At 43.6% G+C, this 18,010-nt stretch overlaps 1 protein-coding gene across 1 annotated transcript in view; it reads left to right on the top strand.

Moving 5' to 3' along the window:
• The window catches only part of LOC147660886 (PDZ domain-containing protein 7-like), a gene marked incomplete at its 3' end in the record, with an annotated part of 489,505 nt that overhangs the window by 248,723 nt on the left and 222,772 nt on the right, over positions 1 to 18,010 (top strand). Inside the window, exon 10 of the mRNA XM_086951444.1 lies at positions 6,871 to 7,040. Within this exon, the coding sequence (XP_086807570.1) occupies positions 6,871 to 7,040 (170 nt within the window). The remainder of the gene's footprint in view (positions 1 to 6,870; positions 7,041 to 18,010) is intronic.

The raw sequence follows: 18,010 nt of genomic DNA, 5'->3' as shown, positions 1-18,010 counted from the left end.
GCTGGGATGGTGCAGTGAGATAAATAATGGTGATGGATCAAGCCCTGATCTGTGGACTGGGTAAGAGTGGTCTGCTTAATTCAGACACTCTGTTCATCACCACCCCCTTTTCTGAATCCTACCTAAAGGGGTTTGGCAGGTGAGACTGCACTAGGGGGGTAGTGGGGTGGCTAGTTCAGTGCTTTGACCATGAGGTGGTTGCCACCACGGTCTCAAGTGCACAAATGCTGGGTGCCTTGTAGAGGTTGGATTGGCTGGCAGTATAGCGCTTCTGCTGAAGCTGCAAAAGGAGTGGTAGGGCTGATGGAGCTGGCGAGGTGGGGCACATAAGCCTATGGAGCGTGCTATGGTCCTGCTCTCCTTGAACCTCTCAATAGCTATGACTGTCTTGTGCCCTGTAGAATGGCATGTCCATGAGGGACGACTGGACATTGTCTGAAATATAATTGGACCCCAGCAAGCATGGAGGCGAACTGCGGCCTTGGTACCAGTGTCACACCTGATGAAATAGGTAGTGTCCAAGGCACACCAAATTGTGAACTTGACAGCATCATGACCATCTTGTAGGCCTTGGAGATAACCGGTAAGAGATTGTTGGAGACACGAGGACGGATTTGGGCCACTGAGTTCCAAAGTAAATGAGAATAGCGCCCCAGCAGGCAGCTGGCACTCGCTGATCTGAACGCCCAGCTGGTGGATAAGAAATCCCCCTTCCCGAATGTCTATACCCGATTTGACTCCCTATCGGGGGGAGTAACATGGAATACTTTGGTAATACCCTTGATTGCAGACGCCTGCACCACCAAGCCTTCAGAGGAGGGGTGCTGAGATAAAAAAAAATGCAGGGTTGCCCGAGTCAGGGCAGTGGCATTGTGAATTTTGGCAGTTGAACAGGGAGCCAGAGCAAGGTTTGGTCCATGCCCACGATCAAGTATCTGTAAAGGCTTCATTAAATAGTAAGAAGGGCGCCCCATATGTCTGCCCTGGCTGAAGAACCTCCGTAAGTACATTGGTCTTGACCTCCATGGTAGGGAGCTAAAAGACAAGGATGCAGAACGTCATACCAATTCTCCTCATATTAAGAGTGACCGATCTCAACATCCATATCCTGATTGCTATCCAAATCCAAGCCAAATCGGGGAATGAAGGTTGCACTGCTGAAAAGTTTCCGGGATCCAGTCGGATGCCTGGCCAATAGTCAAAAGGTGAGGATTCTGCAACTACATAGTCTCTACCAGAAAGTGCTTTACCCAAGATAACTTGTACATTGACACTAACTCTGCCTTAACATGCCCCACCCTTTCATGAATCATCACCTGCATCCTTTATAGAGAACTAGGGGCCCGATGTAGGTAAATCCCATTTACCGATTTTGAAATACCGAATCTTACCGATTCGGTATTTCAAAATCGGTAAATGGGATGTAGGTCCCAACATCTGGATTCTTTACCGAATCCTTAAAATTCGGTATTTACCGATTCGGTAAATACCGAATCGGTATTTGCTATCGAATCCTATGGGCCTTGAAGCCCATAGGATTCAATATCAAATACCGATTCGGTATTTACCGAATCGGTAAATACCGAATTTTGCAAGGATGCAGGGGGTGTCACTTTGACACCCTCTGGCACCCCTGTTTTAGGCTTGTGTGCCATGTGGCACACATACATGCCCTTAGGGCATGTATGTGCGCCACATGGCACAGGTGTACATGCACAGATGTGCATGTACACCTGAATCGGTATTTTACCATGCAATTGTATTGCATGGTAAAATACCGATTTTCAAAGCCCTGTGTCAATGTTAAAATTGGCACCTACATACCAAACATGCATTTTCGGTAATTTTACCGACCGGTATATTTACCGATTCGGTAAAATATACAGAATCGGTAATTTTAACGATTCTGTAATTTTACCGAATCGGTAAAATTACCGATTCGGTAAAATTACCGAAAATGCATGTTTTTTACCCCCTACATCTCCATGGCCATTTACCGGTCGGTAACGGCCGAATTCGGCCGTTACCGGCCGGTAAATGGCCAAAATCTCCCACCTACATCTGGCCCTAGATGTGATGTTTCAATGAAACTCCACAAATAAATAAATACATGTAATAAGAAGTTCCTCCCTAACATTATAAAATTCTTGAAAAAAGCCGAGAGAGAGCTAACATATAAAACTTTATGAATAAAATAGACACCTGCAGCTTCTCTTGTGTTGTTAATTTTATGTCACTCAGAACTCACAGTGAAAAACATCCCTTGTTAGTCACAATTTCCTGTCTATCATTTTATATATTTCTATGGGTTTTTGAGTGCTTATCAAGCTCAATCGGGGTTTTAAGAATTATACATGGTTGCAAACTGAACATGTTTGCAAATTAAATTTACAGTTTTATATAAAAAAAAGACAACGATTTGTAACTCCCAAACCAGCAAATAATGGAGTTGCAAGGTCATATAAACGTTAAGCATAACCGGAAGCAATTAAAGAGTCACTCTGAAAGAACTGGTGCTAGATCGCCACAGAAGAAGAAAGCAGCGGCAGACAAAAACACTTAGCAGAGGTGGTAGTGTGGTGGGAGATCTTGTTTGCAAGGTAGTGTAACAGGTACCAAAGCATGTGATTATGGAGAAGTGTGATGGTATGGAGAAAAGTGAAGGGTGTAATGTAATTGTCTTCAGTGTTATATTGCTAAATAAGATGGGGCTTTAAGGGAGGCAAAGATTTTTTACTGTATACTGATATTTCTTTGAACATCATGGCTCCGGAATCTCAAAGTGGGCATACGCCGTACCCCACTAATGTAGGCAGTGGAAAGGAGTGTGGACAGCTAACCATCTATGTAACTCTGGTGAGAAATGTATGTGGGAAAACCTCTCATACAAGTCAAAGTGTCTAGAGTAGCCTAGAGTAAAGAGAACTACAAAATGGCAATATGTCTCCCTAATGGATGATACAGTGTTGCATACAAGATAAAGAGTTGTAGTTTCAGGAATGAAACTCGGCGCAATTGCAAGGAAGAATCCTTTTCTCTTCTCAAGGAATTGTGCTTTTTCTCTTACATAGAAGGGTCATCTTGTTAGCGAGATGGGAGTCGAGATATAGGACTTAATAAGAGATATAGGACTTAATAAAAGATATAGGACTTAATAAGAGATATAGGACTTAATAAGAAATATAGGACTTTATAAGAGATATAGGACTTTATAAGAGATATAGGACTTTATAAGAGATATAGGACTTTATAAGAGATATAGGACTTAATAAGAGATATATGACTTAATAAGAGATATAGGACTTTATAAGAGATATAGGACTTTATAAGTGAGGGAGGAGATTTTGAGATTAACTGTGATTCAATAGGGAAGCTTTAAAGAGTGATTATGATTTGAGTGGCCATGAGGAATTGAAGACTATGGTCTACTGTTTTGTTTTTATGTTGTCAATAATTGGGTATTGTGTAATAGTGCTAACTCTGTCATCATACATTCAAATGAGCAACAAGACAGTATGTAAATGCAGGAAAAAAGGTATTAATTCGGATGAAAGATTGAAAAGGTGTTTTTAGAGGCTAACCTGAACGGTTATGCCAAATGGCATAGTTTGGTAATTCTGCTTTTCAAGTAAGCCTCTACAAATACTTTTCAACTTCCCAAAGAACGGGCCACTGAGGTCCCCTTTTCTTATAGAAATTATAAATCATTCCTGTTAAATAAACAGTCACATTGAACGCCATGCTTTCACATAGTGTGCACTAGGCATTGTTTGGGCTGTTTCTCTAAATATGCTTTCAACAACGCTGAAGCCTCCAGAAAGCCCTGAGAACGGAACAGTGCTGCCTGGCCCCATACCACCCCTTACCAGACACAGAAAAGTTTGGTTAGTGAATGATTCTAATCGTTGTCGATTAGTAATCGTTCCGTTCCTCGTTTGTTTAGCGTCTCTTAGAGCGACCTAGGGTGACCGTCCAGCACTTTCATTGCTATAATAGGAAAATGTAAGAAAAACATTAAAAACAGTTCCTCAGTGGGCTTCCTCGCCTGCTTCCAGGACTTCCGTTTAACTAAAAAGAAGGTGGCATGTATGGCTCACCCAGTAGGACGTTAAAGAATGGATGGTTGGTTCTGATACCCGGGACAGCTCAATTGAGTGAATTACTGAAGAATGCAATGAAAAAACATGGTTCATGATTAGAGATGATGGTTCTGTAGTAAAATGATATTAGTTTTATCGGAAGGTGAAAAGAACCTACCTATCATTGCTCTTCTCTCGTTCTTTCCAGTTAAGATGCACCTCTATTTCTAGTTCATTGTTTACAAAAAATGTGATTTCTCCTCGTTTTTGTCCCCCCCCTTTCTTCTGCTGTACGCAGGCAACGTTGTCCAGAAATTTGTAATCAGAAGCCTGAAAAGGGGTAAAGCAGCAGAGTTTGACTTCACTTGCATGCACTTTGCTGGTTTTCACTGCCAGATGGTGTGGAGTGTGATTTCCTGTCCTTGTGCCTGTACGCTCACTCAGACGCAGAGTCATTTTCTTGTACCTTATACACAATTAGGAGGAGAGCATGGCTATGAGATACTGTGATGAAGTCATCTCCGCTAGTGAGCCTGAGGGCTATTTGAGTTTTGTTGGGGTGAAAGATCTTCTCCAGGTGGGAAGTGGACTTCTTTAACGAAGAGTTGGCCCATTGTTTTGATGAGGTCCAAGGGCAGAAGCGATCAGTTGGCCCATTGTTTTGATGAGGTCCAAGGGCAGAAGCGATCGAGTTGGCCCATTGTTTCGATGAGGTCCAAGGGCAGAAGCAATCAGCTATGGGGAGCATGCTTGTGTACAAAGAGGCACATCCCGTGAGGAAGATGCCCCGCTTATCCTCTTTGCTACAAAGGTCTCTTAAAACATGATGATGCTCCTCGCTGTAGAAAAAGAGCAGCCCTGCCCTAGAGAGCAGAAGATCTTGTGAACTATGGATGTTATGTGTCGGATGCAAGGAGGCCTCTTAGGGCGGCAAAGGTCAGTCTTTGCAAGGACCTGAACTGACCTAGTCTACTGAGGAGGAGGAGGATCCGTTTTAGATGGGGAAGGGTAGTTTCTAGCGAGAGCAAACACTTCTCAAGCGAGAAGGAGATCTGTTGTGGTGACGAGACGGTCTTCTCTGAAAAGCAAATGTTTGCAAACCCATTTTTCCACAGACAGGGTACACTGAATAATTGTTACTCAAATCCGCCTTTTAATGGAAAACTTGTTTCTTTTTGTGTCATGGAGTAGCATATCAAATACATAGGGCCATATGTATCAAGCCTTTTTCGATTCGCAAAGGCCGGAATTCGGCGAATTCCGGCCTTTGCGAATCGCAAAAGGCTGTTTTGCATTTTTTGATATGTATTAAAAAATCACATCATAAGGAATCGCATTAATTTGCGATTCCTTATTTTGCTATAACATTTAAGGAATCGCAATTTTGCGATTCCTTAAATGCTATGTATGAAGCATTTTTCTATAGCGAATTAAGCTTAAGAAATCGCAATTTACCACCAATTTTCAAATGGTGGTAATTTGCGATTTCTTGTAAAAATGTACAAATTGGCATTTTTGAATGTGGCATGTGACGCACATACATGCCCATAGGGCATGTATGTGCACCATATGCACACACATGCTGATTTCAGGGGTGCAGCAGGGTGTCCTTGAGACACCCCTGCACCCTTGAAATCAATCTCATTTTGCGATTAGCAAATTGTGAATCGCAAAACGAAATGCATTTCATAATCATTCCTATGGGCCTCCTGGTCCATAGGAATGAATTGAAAATGATTCCTTATTTGCGAATTCGCAACTTGCGAATTCGCAAATAAGGAAGATTAAGGAATCGCAAAAAAATCGATTTTTTTTCATACATACTGTTTTGCGATTTCTAAATAGCGATTCCTTAAAAATCGCTATTTAGAAATCGCAAAACTGAACTATGATACATATGGCCCATACTCTCTTAAAGAAGGTGGCATTGGAATGCTCAGCAAAAAAAATATTACAGATTAAGATGTAAAATGTACCACCCGAGAGACTTACCCAGATTACTTGTAACACATAAGCATCCACATTCTTTCAGAGTAGTGCACCCTTTGTACCGAGGTGGTATTCTGTATGAAAGTAATCGGATGTTTTAGGATGTAACGGAATACTTTTGCTGTATACAGCTACAAATCCGAGTGAGAAACACCCTGGTTGATGACAGCAGATATGAACATTACATTACCTCTGCTCCATCATGTGGCGACACTTTGCAATAAATTCCATTGCTCCTCCGTCGTCTCTGTTTGAGCTCGAAAGCTTTTCATGTCTCATGAGACCAATTGGATTATGGAACAAGCCGAAATTCAGAAATCTCTTTAACACAATGGGATTTATTGGTGTCCTCGCATGCTCCGGTTTGGCAGAACTCTGCCAGGAAATATAAATAAAAATCCTTTCTGTGTCCTGAAATAGTATCAGTTTTATTTAGGATTTAATAAAATACAAGTTATTTTATTCCTTGGCTGTGGGTATCTTTTGTGCATTCCGCAAGTGCAATTTTTTTCGCACCGGACTTGTTTAAACCTTTTTAGAAATATAAAAGCCCAATACTCTTTAAATGTTGCACTTGCCCTTAGAAAAATATGCCCGGTAATAAGTTTCATTTTACTTTTGCGGCTTCTTTCCTGCAAAAGACCCGTTTGGCACCCTTAAGCTTTTCTGTAGAAGTTATGCTGTCTGTGGTGGTTTGAGAATTTAAGGATAGCACGGCGCGTTTTTTTATGTTGTTGTTTGTGAGAAATGATTTCCATTAGGGCATTATAACATTTTAATTAAAATATGTTCTTCTCACTAGACAAAGAGAGGAGCCGCCCCCTTTTTATGTTTGGCTCTCAAAGGGATGGGCATCAGTCCAATGGAGGTGAGCACACATCAGCAGAGAGCAGGCTGGCCTCCATCGAGGACATGGCAAGGAGGCTCCTGAACGAGGATGAAGTTGTAGCTGTCTCCCGGCACTGTAGAAGGGTAATTTCTATTCAGAATTTTTTCTGTGTCTGGACATTGCGTCCCTTTCTTTTTCAATGCTTTGTTGAGGAGAAGTGTGACTGTTCAGCCATCACATGCTTTGTGGTTGTGTATACAGGAACATTATGGGCACCTCTGTGAAACTCCATTCAGTATGCTCGTCTCAGTTTCATTTCTTGCTACAGCATATCTTCAGAACAAGCATTGGCAAAGCCAATAGGTCTCGCCTATGCAAGAGCTATTGGCTACGCCAATGGTTTAGACATGTGACTGCTGTTCAGCCTGGCTAAAAGTTGGTGGCATTGAGGAGAGTAGCATGAAGTGAAGTGGAGTAGAGTGGAGTGTCATGAAGTAGAGTTTCTTAGAGTGCAGTGGAATAGAGTGGTGTGTAGTAGAGTGGCATAGAGTGAAAGAGTGGAGTAGTGTGTCATAGAGTGGGGTTCTGTAGAATGGAGTAAAGTGCCATACAGAGAGTTGTGTGGAGTGGCGTAGGATGGCAGAGAGTGGAGTACAGTGTCGCAAAGTGTACACTGCAGTGGTGTGGAGTACAGGGGAGTAGTCTGTTGTATATTGTAATAAAATGGCTTTGGAGGGAGTTATGGAGCGTAATAGAGTGGAGTAGAGCATCATAAAATGGAGTGGATGGTGGTGGAGGAGAGGGTCGTAGAGTGGAGGGTCATAGAGTGCAGTGGAGAGTCATAGAGTGGAGTACAGTTTTGTAGCATGGAGTGGATTAGTGGAGAGTGGAGTAAAGTGTTGTGGAGTAGCATAGAGTGGAGCAAAGTTTCACGGAGTAGAGTGGAATAAAGTGTCATAGAATGGAGCAGCATAGCGGGGTGTAGAGTGTAGTAAATTGGCATAGAGTGTCGTAGATTGGAGTATGCATGGTGTGGTAGCACACTGCCATAACAGACAATACATTTTCAATTGAGATGACTGTTACATTCGCACCTACAGGTTAACTGATTAAACTAAACAGAGCTCAAACGATAAGGTGTGGAAATGGCATCACCTAGTGTATCGGTTATTTTTGATCGTATTAAAATATTTGTTTCCACTACATTTCAGAATTACAAAAAAAGTGCTTGATTTGTGCTTTCCTAATTCTGGTATATTTGCACAGTTCATATACAGACATTTAAATTGTGTTGTTTGCTAGATAAAAGCCTATCCTTTCCCATACCCAGCAAGATTGTCAGATAAATCCTCTCACTTTGAAGTCAGAGAAAGGAAATTAAACACCAAGCTTCTTTGGAAGATAGAGCCTGGCATTTGACCTCTGTCTGTGAATGCACACCAAACTTGACAAGATGAAAGCAAACTTTATAGGCCTATTTACAGAAAGTAAGCACTCTTGGAGAAATACAGTAAGCAGGCTATGCTCCACAGAATGGACTGACTCAATTTGGACAGGCTACAACAAATAAAGCCAACAAATAAATGTCAGTTACAAAGCCAATGGTAAGCAATGGTTCGGAATGCAATTCTAGAGAAGCTTTCAGAATGTCCACAAGAAATCTTTTTGCAACCAGGGAGCTGCGCTGTCTGCAAGGCTTCGATCTAAAAAGGAATCTTTTCTTTGTGCTTGGGCTAATTCCCCTGACACTAGTGTCAACATGGCAGTTGGAGAGGTGGTTTTTTTTGTCCGAGTTTCCTCCCAGCTAAACACTATAGTATTTTACGGAGACAAACAGAGAGATGAATGAGAAGGAAATGCATGTTGTTCTCCCTTCCTTAGCATAAGAATAATTCAAATGTCCAAATGGTCTAGTTTATTGAGCCAGGCCGTACATATCACAGGTAACTGTTTAATTGCACAGTTCTACTCTCCTTTATCTACTTATTGAAACCATGCCTCCCCTGGTGATTTACCGACATTGGTGTTATCTGTGTTAAGAGATAATGGCTGTTTCCCCTTTATTGATGCTTTATTGCCTCATACCCATTTCCTTCATTTTGTTGTAGGGGTTGGTGACCCTCTTACTTGACCTGGCAGATTACGCATGATGCACTGTGGATAGCTAGTAGAGCCAGGGAGGACAAAGTGTCTGATTTTGAGATTTTGGAACATTTTTGTAAAATAAAGATTTCTCAGCTGGAGATTAAGAATTGGTGGACAAGTATGCCTCATTGTACAGTTCTCCAGTATTAGGGGTGTCTTTCATAGATTCACATGCTTGAATATTCCCCGTCGTCGAAGTGGGAGTCCCACGGTTTATAAAATAGCAATAAATGCTAAAATATACATATATGTGAGAACATAACATAAGAAAAACTAGAAATAAATACATAACTGAACCTCTAAAACAATTCTTTCATAGGAATGCATGGTAGAGAAAGAAAACACTTGTAACATATCATTGTCATTATGTTAGTCCAAACTACAGCCAATCAGGCGCCAGCACCCTCTAGAACCTTCTCCTCAGAAGCTCAAGCCCTCAGATTTTCTACCGCACGTCATGTGAAGGGAGTCTCCCTGAGCTCTGCTCAGTTTTTTCCTCTACTGCTTCTTGTTTCCTGGACTTTCATCATGTCAAGTAAGAAGTCTTTATTCCCAACTTAATCTTCTTGTGGAAAATTGCGTCTTTTTAAAGAGGACCCCCACAAGAAATGTATTTATTGTCTCTACCCTGAGCATGAAGTTGGCAGCTGCAAGTTTTGTAGAACCTTTTCTAACAAGACTCTAAAGGACAGAGAGGGTTGTCTCCTCCTTTGGCTCCAACGTCTTAAAGACAAGGATTCTGCTCTGTCTGATGCTGAGTGTTTTCAATTTAGACCCTTATCTTCAGCCTCTAAGCGTAGTAGTGTGCAGGATATGCCTTCTCCTTTTCTAAAAAAGAAGAAACTGGCCCTACCTTTGGCCTCTGTGGTGTCCCCACCTGCTCCTACTACTGCTGCTGCGCCCACGAGACCTGGCTCTCAGGCGTCTTCTGCTGCCTCACAGCGTGTTTCCACACCTAAACATGCTTGGTCGTCGACGGGAGCGTCTACGAGCCTTACGACGACGAGATCTGCAGTCTATACATCGCCGACGACGACAACACTGACGACAACGTCAGCTTTTAGCTCGTCAACGACGAGCTCATCGACAGCCTCTACATCGACAAGAGTTTCTTTGGCTTTTCAGACTATCTCGTCGACGATTCCTATCACCTCGTCGACGAAGAAACAAGCATCGTCGACGAAATCCATCAAAAAGTCTTCGTAGTCGATGAAGACACCGTCGACGAAGACACCGTCGACTAAACCATTGTCGACGAGGGTTCCGTCTACAGGGGTGACTACTGTGTCGACGACTTCGTCGGCGGCTTTGACAACTAAGAAAGTTCAGTCGACGACAGCACCGTCGACGACGGCACCGTCAACGACGGCTTCGTCGACGAGCCTACCGTTGATGCTGGATTCATCAAAGTCATTTTCGACGACGGCCATTTCAGCACCGTCAACTATAATGTCGACGACACAGTTGGCGGTGGCACCATCTTCTTTTGCCTCGTTTCTCCTTGTGCCTCTATCTACTTCAGTTTCTGCATCCGTTGACACTGGTTCGTCACACCATCGCCGTCCACTGCCATGCCACCAGTTGTCTGCTCCAGATCTGCAGCCTCCTTCACCTATGTTTGCCACTACCTCTGAGCCTGACTTGGACTCTGGTAATGATGTGGATGACACTTTCGGGGCAGCTCACAGTCCGTCTGATCTCATAATCAAATGTCAAGATTCCGGCAGTGATGACGAAGGCTGTGACCAGGAGTCTCACGCTGAAGACCAGTTCGTCCAAGTTCCATTGGCTACTTTGCCTTTGTCCTTGATTTCAAATCTCCAGCATATGCTGGACGACTACAACCGGCGTTTTTCGCCAACGCCTCAAGGTACTCCTAGACCGTTACCTGCTGCAACTGCGACAGCTCCACCAACTGCTCCGCCGCCTTTGCAGTCGACACCTTCTCCTCAGGTTCAAACGTCGGTCAAGATTTGCACTACTGTGTATCCTCAGGATGCGGATGATGAGGCAATTCCAGAACGGGATGATGGAGAGGTCCACGATGACACGGATAATGATGATGCCTCAAACGACATGGCAGAGTGGGACAACTACCAAATGCAGGCGCCCTCTCCTCAACCAGGAGAATCTGGAGATTCCCCTCCAGTCGATATTGCCAGTTTTCATCTTATGATGGATCGAGCGGCTCAGCGCTTTAAATTGCCAAGGACACAAAGAGAGGAGGACTGTTTTCTCTACGACTTAAAGAATCAGCCTTTCAAACAAGTCCACACGATTCCAATCATAGATTTCATATGGAAGGAGGGAGTTAAGCTCATGCAGGCTCCGAACTCGTTACCTGCCCAAGTACCGCGCCTTGAAAAGAAATATAATGCCCCAACTGGTTCACCAGCATGCCTGGTCTCTCACCCTAAGCCGGATTTGGTTATAACTCAAGCAGCACAGTGCCCGGCCCGTAATCCAGTGTCTCCAATCACCGCGCCTCCAGATAGAGAGGGTCGGCGCCTAGATGCCATTGGACGGAAATTCTCAACCATGGCTTCCACTACAGTACGGGCGGCGAATGCCTTAGCCATCTTGGGCCGCTACGACCGGCAGATGTGGTCGGACATATCTGCCCTGGTCAACCTCATTCCGGACGCTTCCAAGGCTGACGCTCTACAACTCATCCAGGACGGACAAAGAGCATCTGAAGAGATGATTGACTGCGCAGTTGATATTGCGGGCACTGGATTTTGCCAGCTTGCTAGTGCGGCTGCCTTACGACGCCAGGGTTGGTTGAAGTCCACCTCTTTCCGGCAGGAAGTTCAGTCCAAGATCCTGGATATGCCTTATGATGGTGAATCGCTATTTGGTTCCCACATTGACGACGCTTTGGAGTCCATTAAAAAGGACACTGATACGGCTAAATCACTGGGCACTGTACAATTTTGGAAACAGTCCTTTCAAGGTGCACGCGGACGCGGCACTTCCTCAAATTTTCAAGGAGGACAATCTCAATATCGCTCCTACAATCAGAGCAACCAACGTTACTCTTCCCATCAACAACAATCCAATCAACAGCAGTCCTCAAAGCCTTATAGGGGAAAGTCATCCTATCGAGGATCCACCCCCAAACGGCAATGACTTTTGTCATCCCCAAAGTGTTGGAGGTCGAATCTCTCTGTTTTATTCTCAGTGGTCCTCCATCACCACAGACCGCTGGGCTTTGGACATTGTGATGAGAGGTCATACCTTAGAGTTCGTCAAGATTCCTCCTCATACCCCACCGTCTGGGCCGCCTCCTCCCCATCTCGAGGAGCTTTACCATCAAGTCGGTCTTCTTGTTCAGAAGGGTGCAGTCAAAGTGGTTCCAGTATCTCAGAGAGGAGAGGGTTTTTACTCTCGATTCTTCCTCATACTCAAGAAGACGGGAGATTGGCATCCAATTCTGGATTTGAGAGCTCTCAACAGATACCTAAAGAGTCAATCTTTCCGCATGCTGACACTACTGGAGATCCTGCATCTTCTGGCCAGCGGGAATTTTATGACCTTCAAGACGCATATTTTCATGTCCCAATTCTCCAACAGCATCGCAGGTACCTGCACTTCAAGGTGGGGCAGACTCATTATCAGTTCAAGGTATTGCCTTTCGGACTCTGCTCTGCCCCTTGTGTGTTCACAAAGGTGTTGGCTACTGTAGTGGCTCACCTACGCCTCCGAGGCGTCCAAATGTTTCCATACTTGGACAATTGCCTCCTCAAGTCTCAATCACGTCATCAACTGAGCCAAGACACTCGTCTTTGTCAGGAGGTGTTTCAATCCCTCGGCTTGGCCATCAATGTCGACAAGTCACAATTTGCACCAGCACAAACAAGGACTTTCTTGGGAGCGATCTTGGACACTATGCATTCAAAGGCATTAGTTTCCCACGATTGACAACAGAAAATCCTCCGCCTAGTGTCTCTCATTCGATCAAAGCAGTCCGTTTCTGTCCGGACGTTAAAGTCATTTCTGGGGATGGCATCATCTTGTATTGCACTGATCCCACATTGCAGACTGCGGACCCGTCCCATTCAAGAGGAACTGGACGTACAGTGGCATCAGGTCTCCGTATATTTCTACGACCAAGTGGCTGTTATAGCTCGCATGAGAAAGGGCCTGTGCTGGTGGGCACAGTCGACCAACCTGGCGACTGGAACATCCTTCCTCGTCAACGTGCCAGATCTCACGCTCACAACGGACGCCTCTCTGGACGGCTGGGGTGCTCATCTTCACGGTCTTTCCATCAAGGGCAAATGGTCTCCACCCCAACGCTCTTGGCATATAAACAGGCTAGAGTTGATGGCGATCTTTCTGGGACTCAAGTCGTTCCTTCCTGTATTTCAAGGGGAGTCAGTGCTTATTCAAACGGACAATACCACCAGCATGCACTACGTGAACAAGCAGGGAGGGACCAAGTCTCAACGCTTGTCTCGACTGGCTCAGTCGATTTGGGATTGGACTCTACGTCATCAGATCACCTTGACGGCAGTGCACCTGCCGGGTGTTTCAAACATCCTGGTGGAATCCCTCAGCAGGTCCACATCGTCGACACACGAATGGGAGCTGCATCAGCCGACTCTGGATCTTGTGTTTCATCGATGGGGTCGCCCACATCTAGACCTCTTTGCGACACCAGAGAATCGGAAATGCCCGTCTTACGCAAGTTGGCATCCCCACCCCGGATCGTGCGGGAATGCTCTTTTGATCGACTGGTGCGATCTTTTCGCTTACGCCTTTCCGCCGATCCCGTTTGTACCACGGGTGCTGTGGAAGATGCGGAGGCAGCCTTGCCACATTCTATTGATCGCCCCTTGATGGCCCAGACAGGCGTGGTTCTCGGAGTTGCTCCTTCTGTCCCAGTGCGAGCCCATTCCTCTTCGTCCTCGTCCAGACCTCCTGATGACGGACAAGGGCCAGGTTTGCCATACGGATCCATCCACTCTACAATTGTCGGCATGGAACCTGAGCACCTTGAGTTCGCCAACTTAAATATCTCGCAAGACTGCAGAGAGATCCTTGCTCATGCTAGGACTCCGTCTACCATCAAAACTTACAAACTCAAGTGGAAAAGGGTGTGTCATTGGTGCATGACAGCAAATATCCATCCAATCCACTCTACTCCGGAGCAGCTTCTTCCGTTCTTTTTGAGTCTCGCTCAATCGGGACTCTCGCATGCTACCTTGCGAGTTTTCCTAGCTGCAATCTCTCGCTTCCGGCAGGATGGCTCCTCCTCCCTCTGCTCATCCAGAATTATCCGCCAGTTTTTCAAAGGGCTTTTCCGGAAGTTCCCGCCTATTCGGCGCCCTCCTCCACCGTGGCATCTCAATGTTGTTCTGTCGCAACTTATGAACTCAACATTTGAGCCCATCCATAGGGCGGATATTAAGTTCCTCACCTGGAAGGTTGCTCTTCTTCTTGCTCTGACCTCATCTCGGCGTGTGAGTGACTTCCACGCCTTTACTATCAAACCGCCTTATCTTCAATTCAAACCTGACGGCGTGGTGCTTCGCACCAACCCATCTTTCCTACCCAAGGTGCCTACGGACTTTCATTTAAACGAACCTGTGCTCTTGAAAATTTTCTTCGCTGAGCCGAAGTCTCCGGCTGAGCAGCAATTACATTCCTTGGACATCAAACGATGCCTTAAATTTTACATTAGCAGAACTGCCTCCTTCCTCAAGTCCGACCAACTATTCATTGCTTATGGACGACTGCGTCAGGGGCACCCAGTTACCAAACCAACGATTGCCCGTTGGATTTCTTCAGCCATTGCTTTCTGCCATCAACAGGCTGTCAAGCCTTTGCAGTCTTCGGTGAGGGCTTATTCTACGAGGGCTATGTCTTCATCCACCGCCCTGTTTGCTGGTGTGCCACTCCATCAGATCTGCCGTGCAGCGACATGGTCCAGCAGGCACACCTTCACCAAGCGTTACTGCTTGGACGCCATCAAGGAGGCGGATACCGCAGTGGGACAGGCAGTACTTCGTCATCATTTCAAATAAGGTGAGCCTCTGTTCCCTCCTCCTTTATATTTATATATATATATATATATATATATGTGTATATATATATATATATATATATATATATATATATATATATATATATATATTTCCAAAAGTCATCGTTTTCTCTCCTGCTTCCCCACAGAACAACGAAAGGAGCGAGACCACAGGGTAGGTGCAGTTTCTTCAGTGCTTTTATTTCGTGCCTAGAGTTTCAGCCTGCAATCCACCATGACGCGTTTCGCCTCAGCAAAGAGGCTTGATATATATATTATTTTTTCAAAGATTGCTTTTTTCAGCATCTTTGACTGTTTACTACTGTCTTCATGCATTTCCATGCTGTGTTTGGCAATCTTATTGGAGGTTACTGCTCTCTATTCTATTCAAGCATGCGAATCTATGAAAGATACCCCTAATACTGGAGAAGAACAATTGTTACTTACCTGTAAACAGGTGGTTCTCCAGTATTGGTGTCTTTCATAGATTCACATGCAACCCACCCTCCTCCCCTCAGAGGCTCTCTTCTCCTCATGCACTCTGGGTCACTTTGGTGCTACGAAAATCTGAGGGCTTGAGCTTCTGAGGAGAAGGTTCTAGAGGGTTCTGGCGCCTGATTGGCTGTAGTTTGGACTAACATAATGACAATGATATGTTACAAGTGTTTTCTTTCTCTACCACGCATTCCTATGGAGGAATTGTTTTAGAGGTTCAGTTATGTATTTACTTCTAGTTTTTCTTATGTTATGTTCTCACATATATGTATATTTTAGCATTTGGGACTCCCACTTCGACTACGGGGAATATTCAAGCATGTGAATCTATGAAAGACACCAATACTGGAGAACCACCTGTTTACAGGTAAGTAACAATTGTTCTTACAGGTTACTCGAGAGACCGATGACATCGTTTGGGTTGAGATGTGCATTGGAAAAAACTGCACCTTATACAGAAATTAACACAGAACTGAATACTAATATAATAGAACAAAGTGAATATCAATCTCTTGCACTTTCTGCATGTCTTTCGTTAACCACAGCGCCTGGGAGGGTATCCTTAAAGAAGAAAGAAATGTATAAACTAATTCAGCTTATCTGGGAACCAGTCAACCTCTCTGGGCACTCCTTATGAGTAAAGGAATTTTACACTAGCACACCGTTCAGTTTCCTGGGCCCTTTCTTACTCTTTAAAGTATACATTTAGTAGTAGATTCATCATCTTCTTTAAAATATTACTAAAACGTCCCATGAGAAACATTGCAGTAATATGCAAACATTTCAGACTTAATTTAAGAATGTTCACAGTGTTTACTTTAATGTAGACAAAATTAATCCCTTTAAATGTCAGAATTAAACATGAAGTTACACCCTTAAAAAGTTGCTTGCTCACGTTTGTACTCCTCATTGTCAACCATTCACTAGTACTCCTGCTAATAAAATTATTGCACGTAACATCCTCCTAGCATTACAACCTGACTGTCATAGGTAATAAGTTACGTGGTGAGATTCAGTTCACTTTATCAAATTATAACTTTCAAATCGTCAATTCACAATTCTTCTGTATGTCTTAGACTTGCGTGTCCTTCTCCTCTCTTTGAATGTTAAGAAATTTCATCTAATATCATGAGTCTTACTTGTATTGTGTTGATATGTAACTGAGTGCCCTACAGGGTCCAAGGCAAAACCACAGTCAACTTGTGATTGGAGAGATATTTGACTTCTAAGAGTAAACATTTAATTGTGCACGGTTGTGATTTCATATTTGAAAATGCATAAATACTTTAGATTTAGAGTAGTGTGACCTTAATGCACAATTATGTACAGGCAATCAGAATTTGAATTTATGTGTGGTTTCTTTGACAGATATGCATTTGCATGGATTATTGTGTAACTATGTATGTATGTAATATTTGTATAGAGCTAACCTAGTCAAATTCCTGCAAAGAAATGTATAGCCTGAAAGGAAAAGATACAATCAACAAGTGACTGGAGAGTTAGCTGGGTTTTGGAACAGTGGTGGACTTTTTCTGTATCCTGAAATAGCAAGCTTTAAAGAGTTGCATATTCAGATTTTTCATACACTAGAGTAGGGTGGGGGCATTCCTGATGGATACAGGCTTGTTCTTCCAGCTTCTAAGTACATAGATGAGACGGTCTGTTGAATTTTTTTTTACACTTGTTTGCTTCGATTCTGCTGTTTTCCCGGATGTGGGCGAGAGCCGACAAAAATTGTCAGTCAGATATGAGAAGGTGCTGTTAATGATGGCTTTGTGATAATGATACAGATGCTTGCCGAAGGGGTGGGCGTGCAAGGAGAGCCAGTGGAGTTCCACCAGAAAAGGTGGTGATTTGGTCATGATTATTGAGGTGAGGATTCAACTAAGGAGGAATTTGAAATGATCACTAACTCAAGATACAAAGTTTTATCGCTGTCATTATACTGGTCATAGGCTATATATATATTTTTTTTTCCAATGTTACTCGCTCCAACCACCAACTCCAGCAGGGTTAGTAAAGAAAGCAAGGCAGACCCAACTTGGTGCAGTTTCGGTTTATTTTCTATTCAACACCACCAGTCCTCACGACGCGTTTCGGCAGATCCCTGCCTTGATCACATGACAACACGTTAGTGAAGCACAATTCCTTTTAAAGTGCAAGTGCCCAATAATCAACATAGAAGAGTTATTCACACATTTTAGGAGTCTGTTTTTTTCTTATCTACCAGCTCCTTTCATTTCAAAATTATTTCCATGTTTTGTTTTTGAAAAATACACGTAAAATACATTGTGCAATCTGAATGAAACATTACCGAAAATACATAATGGGGGAATTGTTAATAGTTGTGTAAAACTATAAATACATTTTATAGCTTAAAAATAGACTGATATTTCAAAAACAGTTAGAAAAAATACATGTAAAATAAATTTCTATTTTCACAAT

Source organism: Lissotriton vulgaris, unplaced genomic scaffold (assembly GCF_964263255.1).
Source record: "Lissotriton vulgaris unplaced genomic scaffold, aLisVul1.2 SCAFFOLD_1420, whole genome shotgun sequence".
In the NCBI taxonomy this organism is placed as follows: domain Eukaryota; kingdom Metazoa; phylum Chordata; class Amphibia; order Caudata; family Salamandridae; genus Lissotriton; species Lissotriton vulgaris.
Note: the sequence above shows the minus strand (reverse complement) of the source record. Positions and strands in the feature narration are given on the sequence as shown.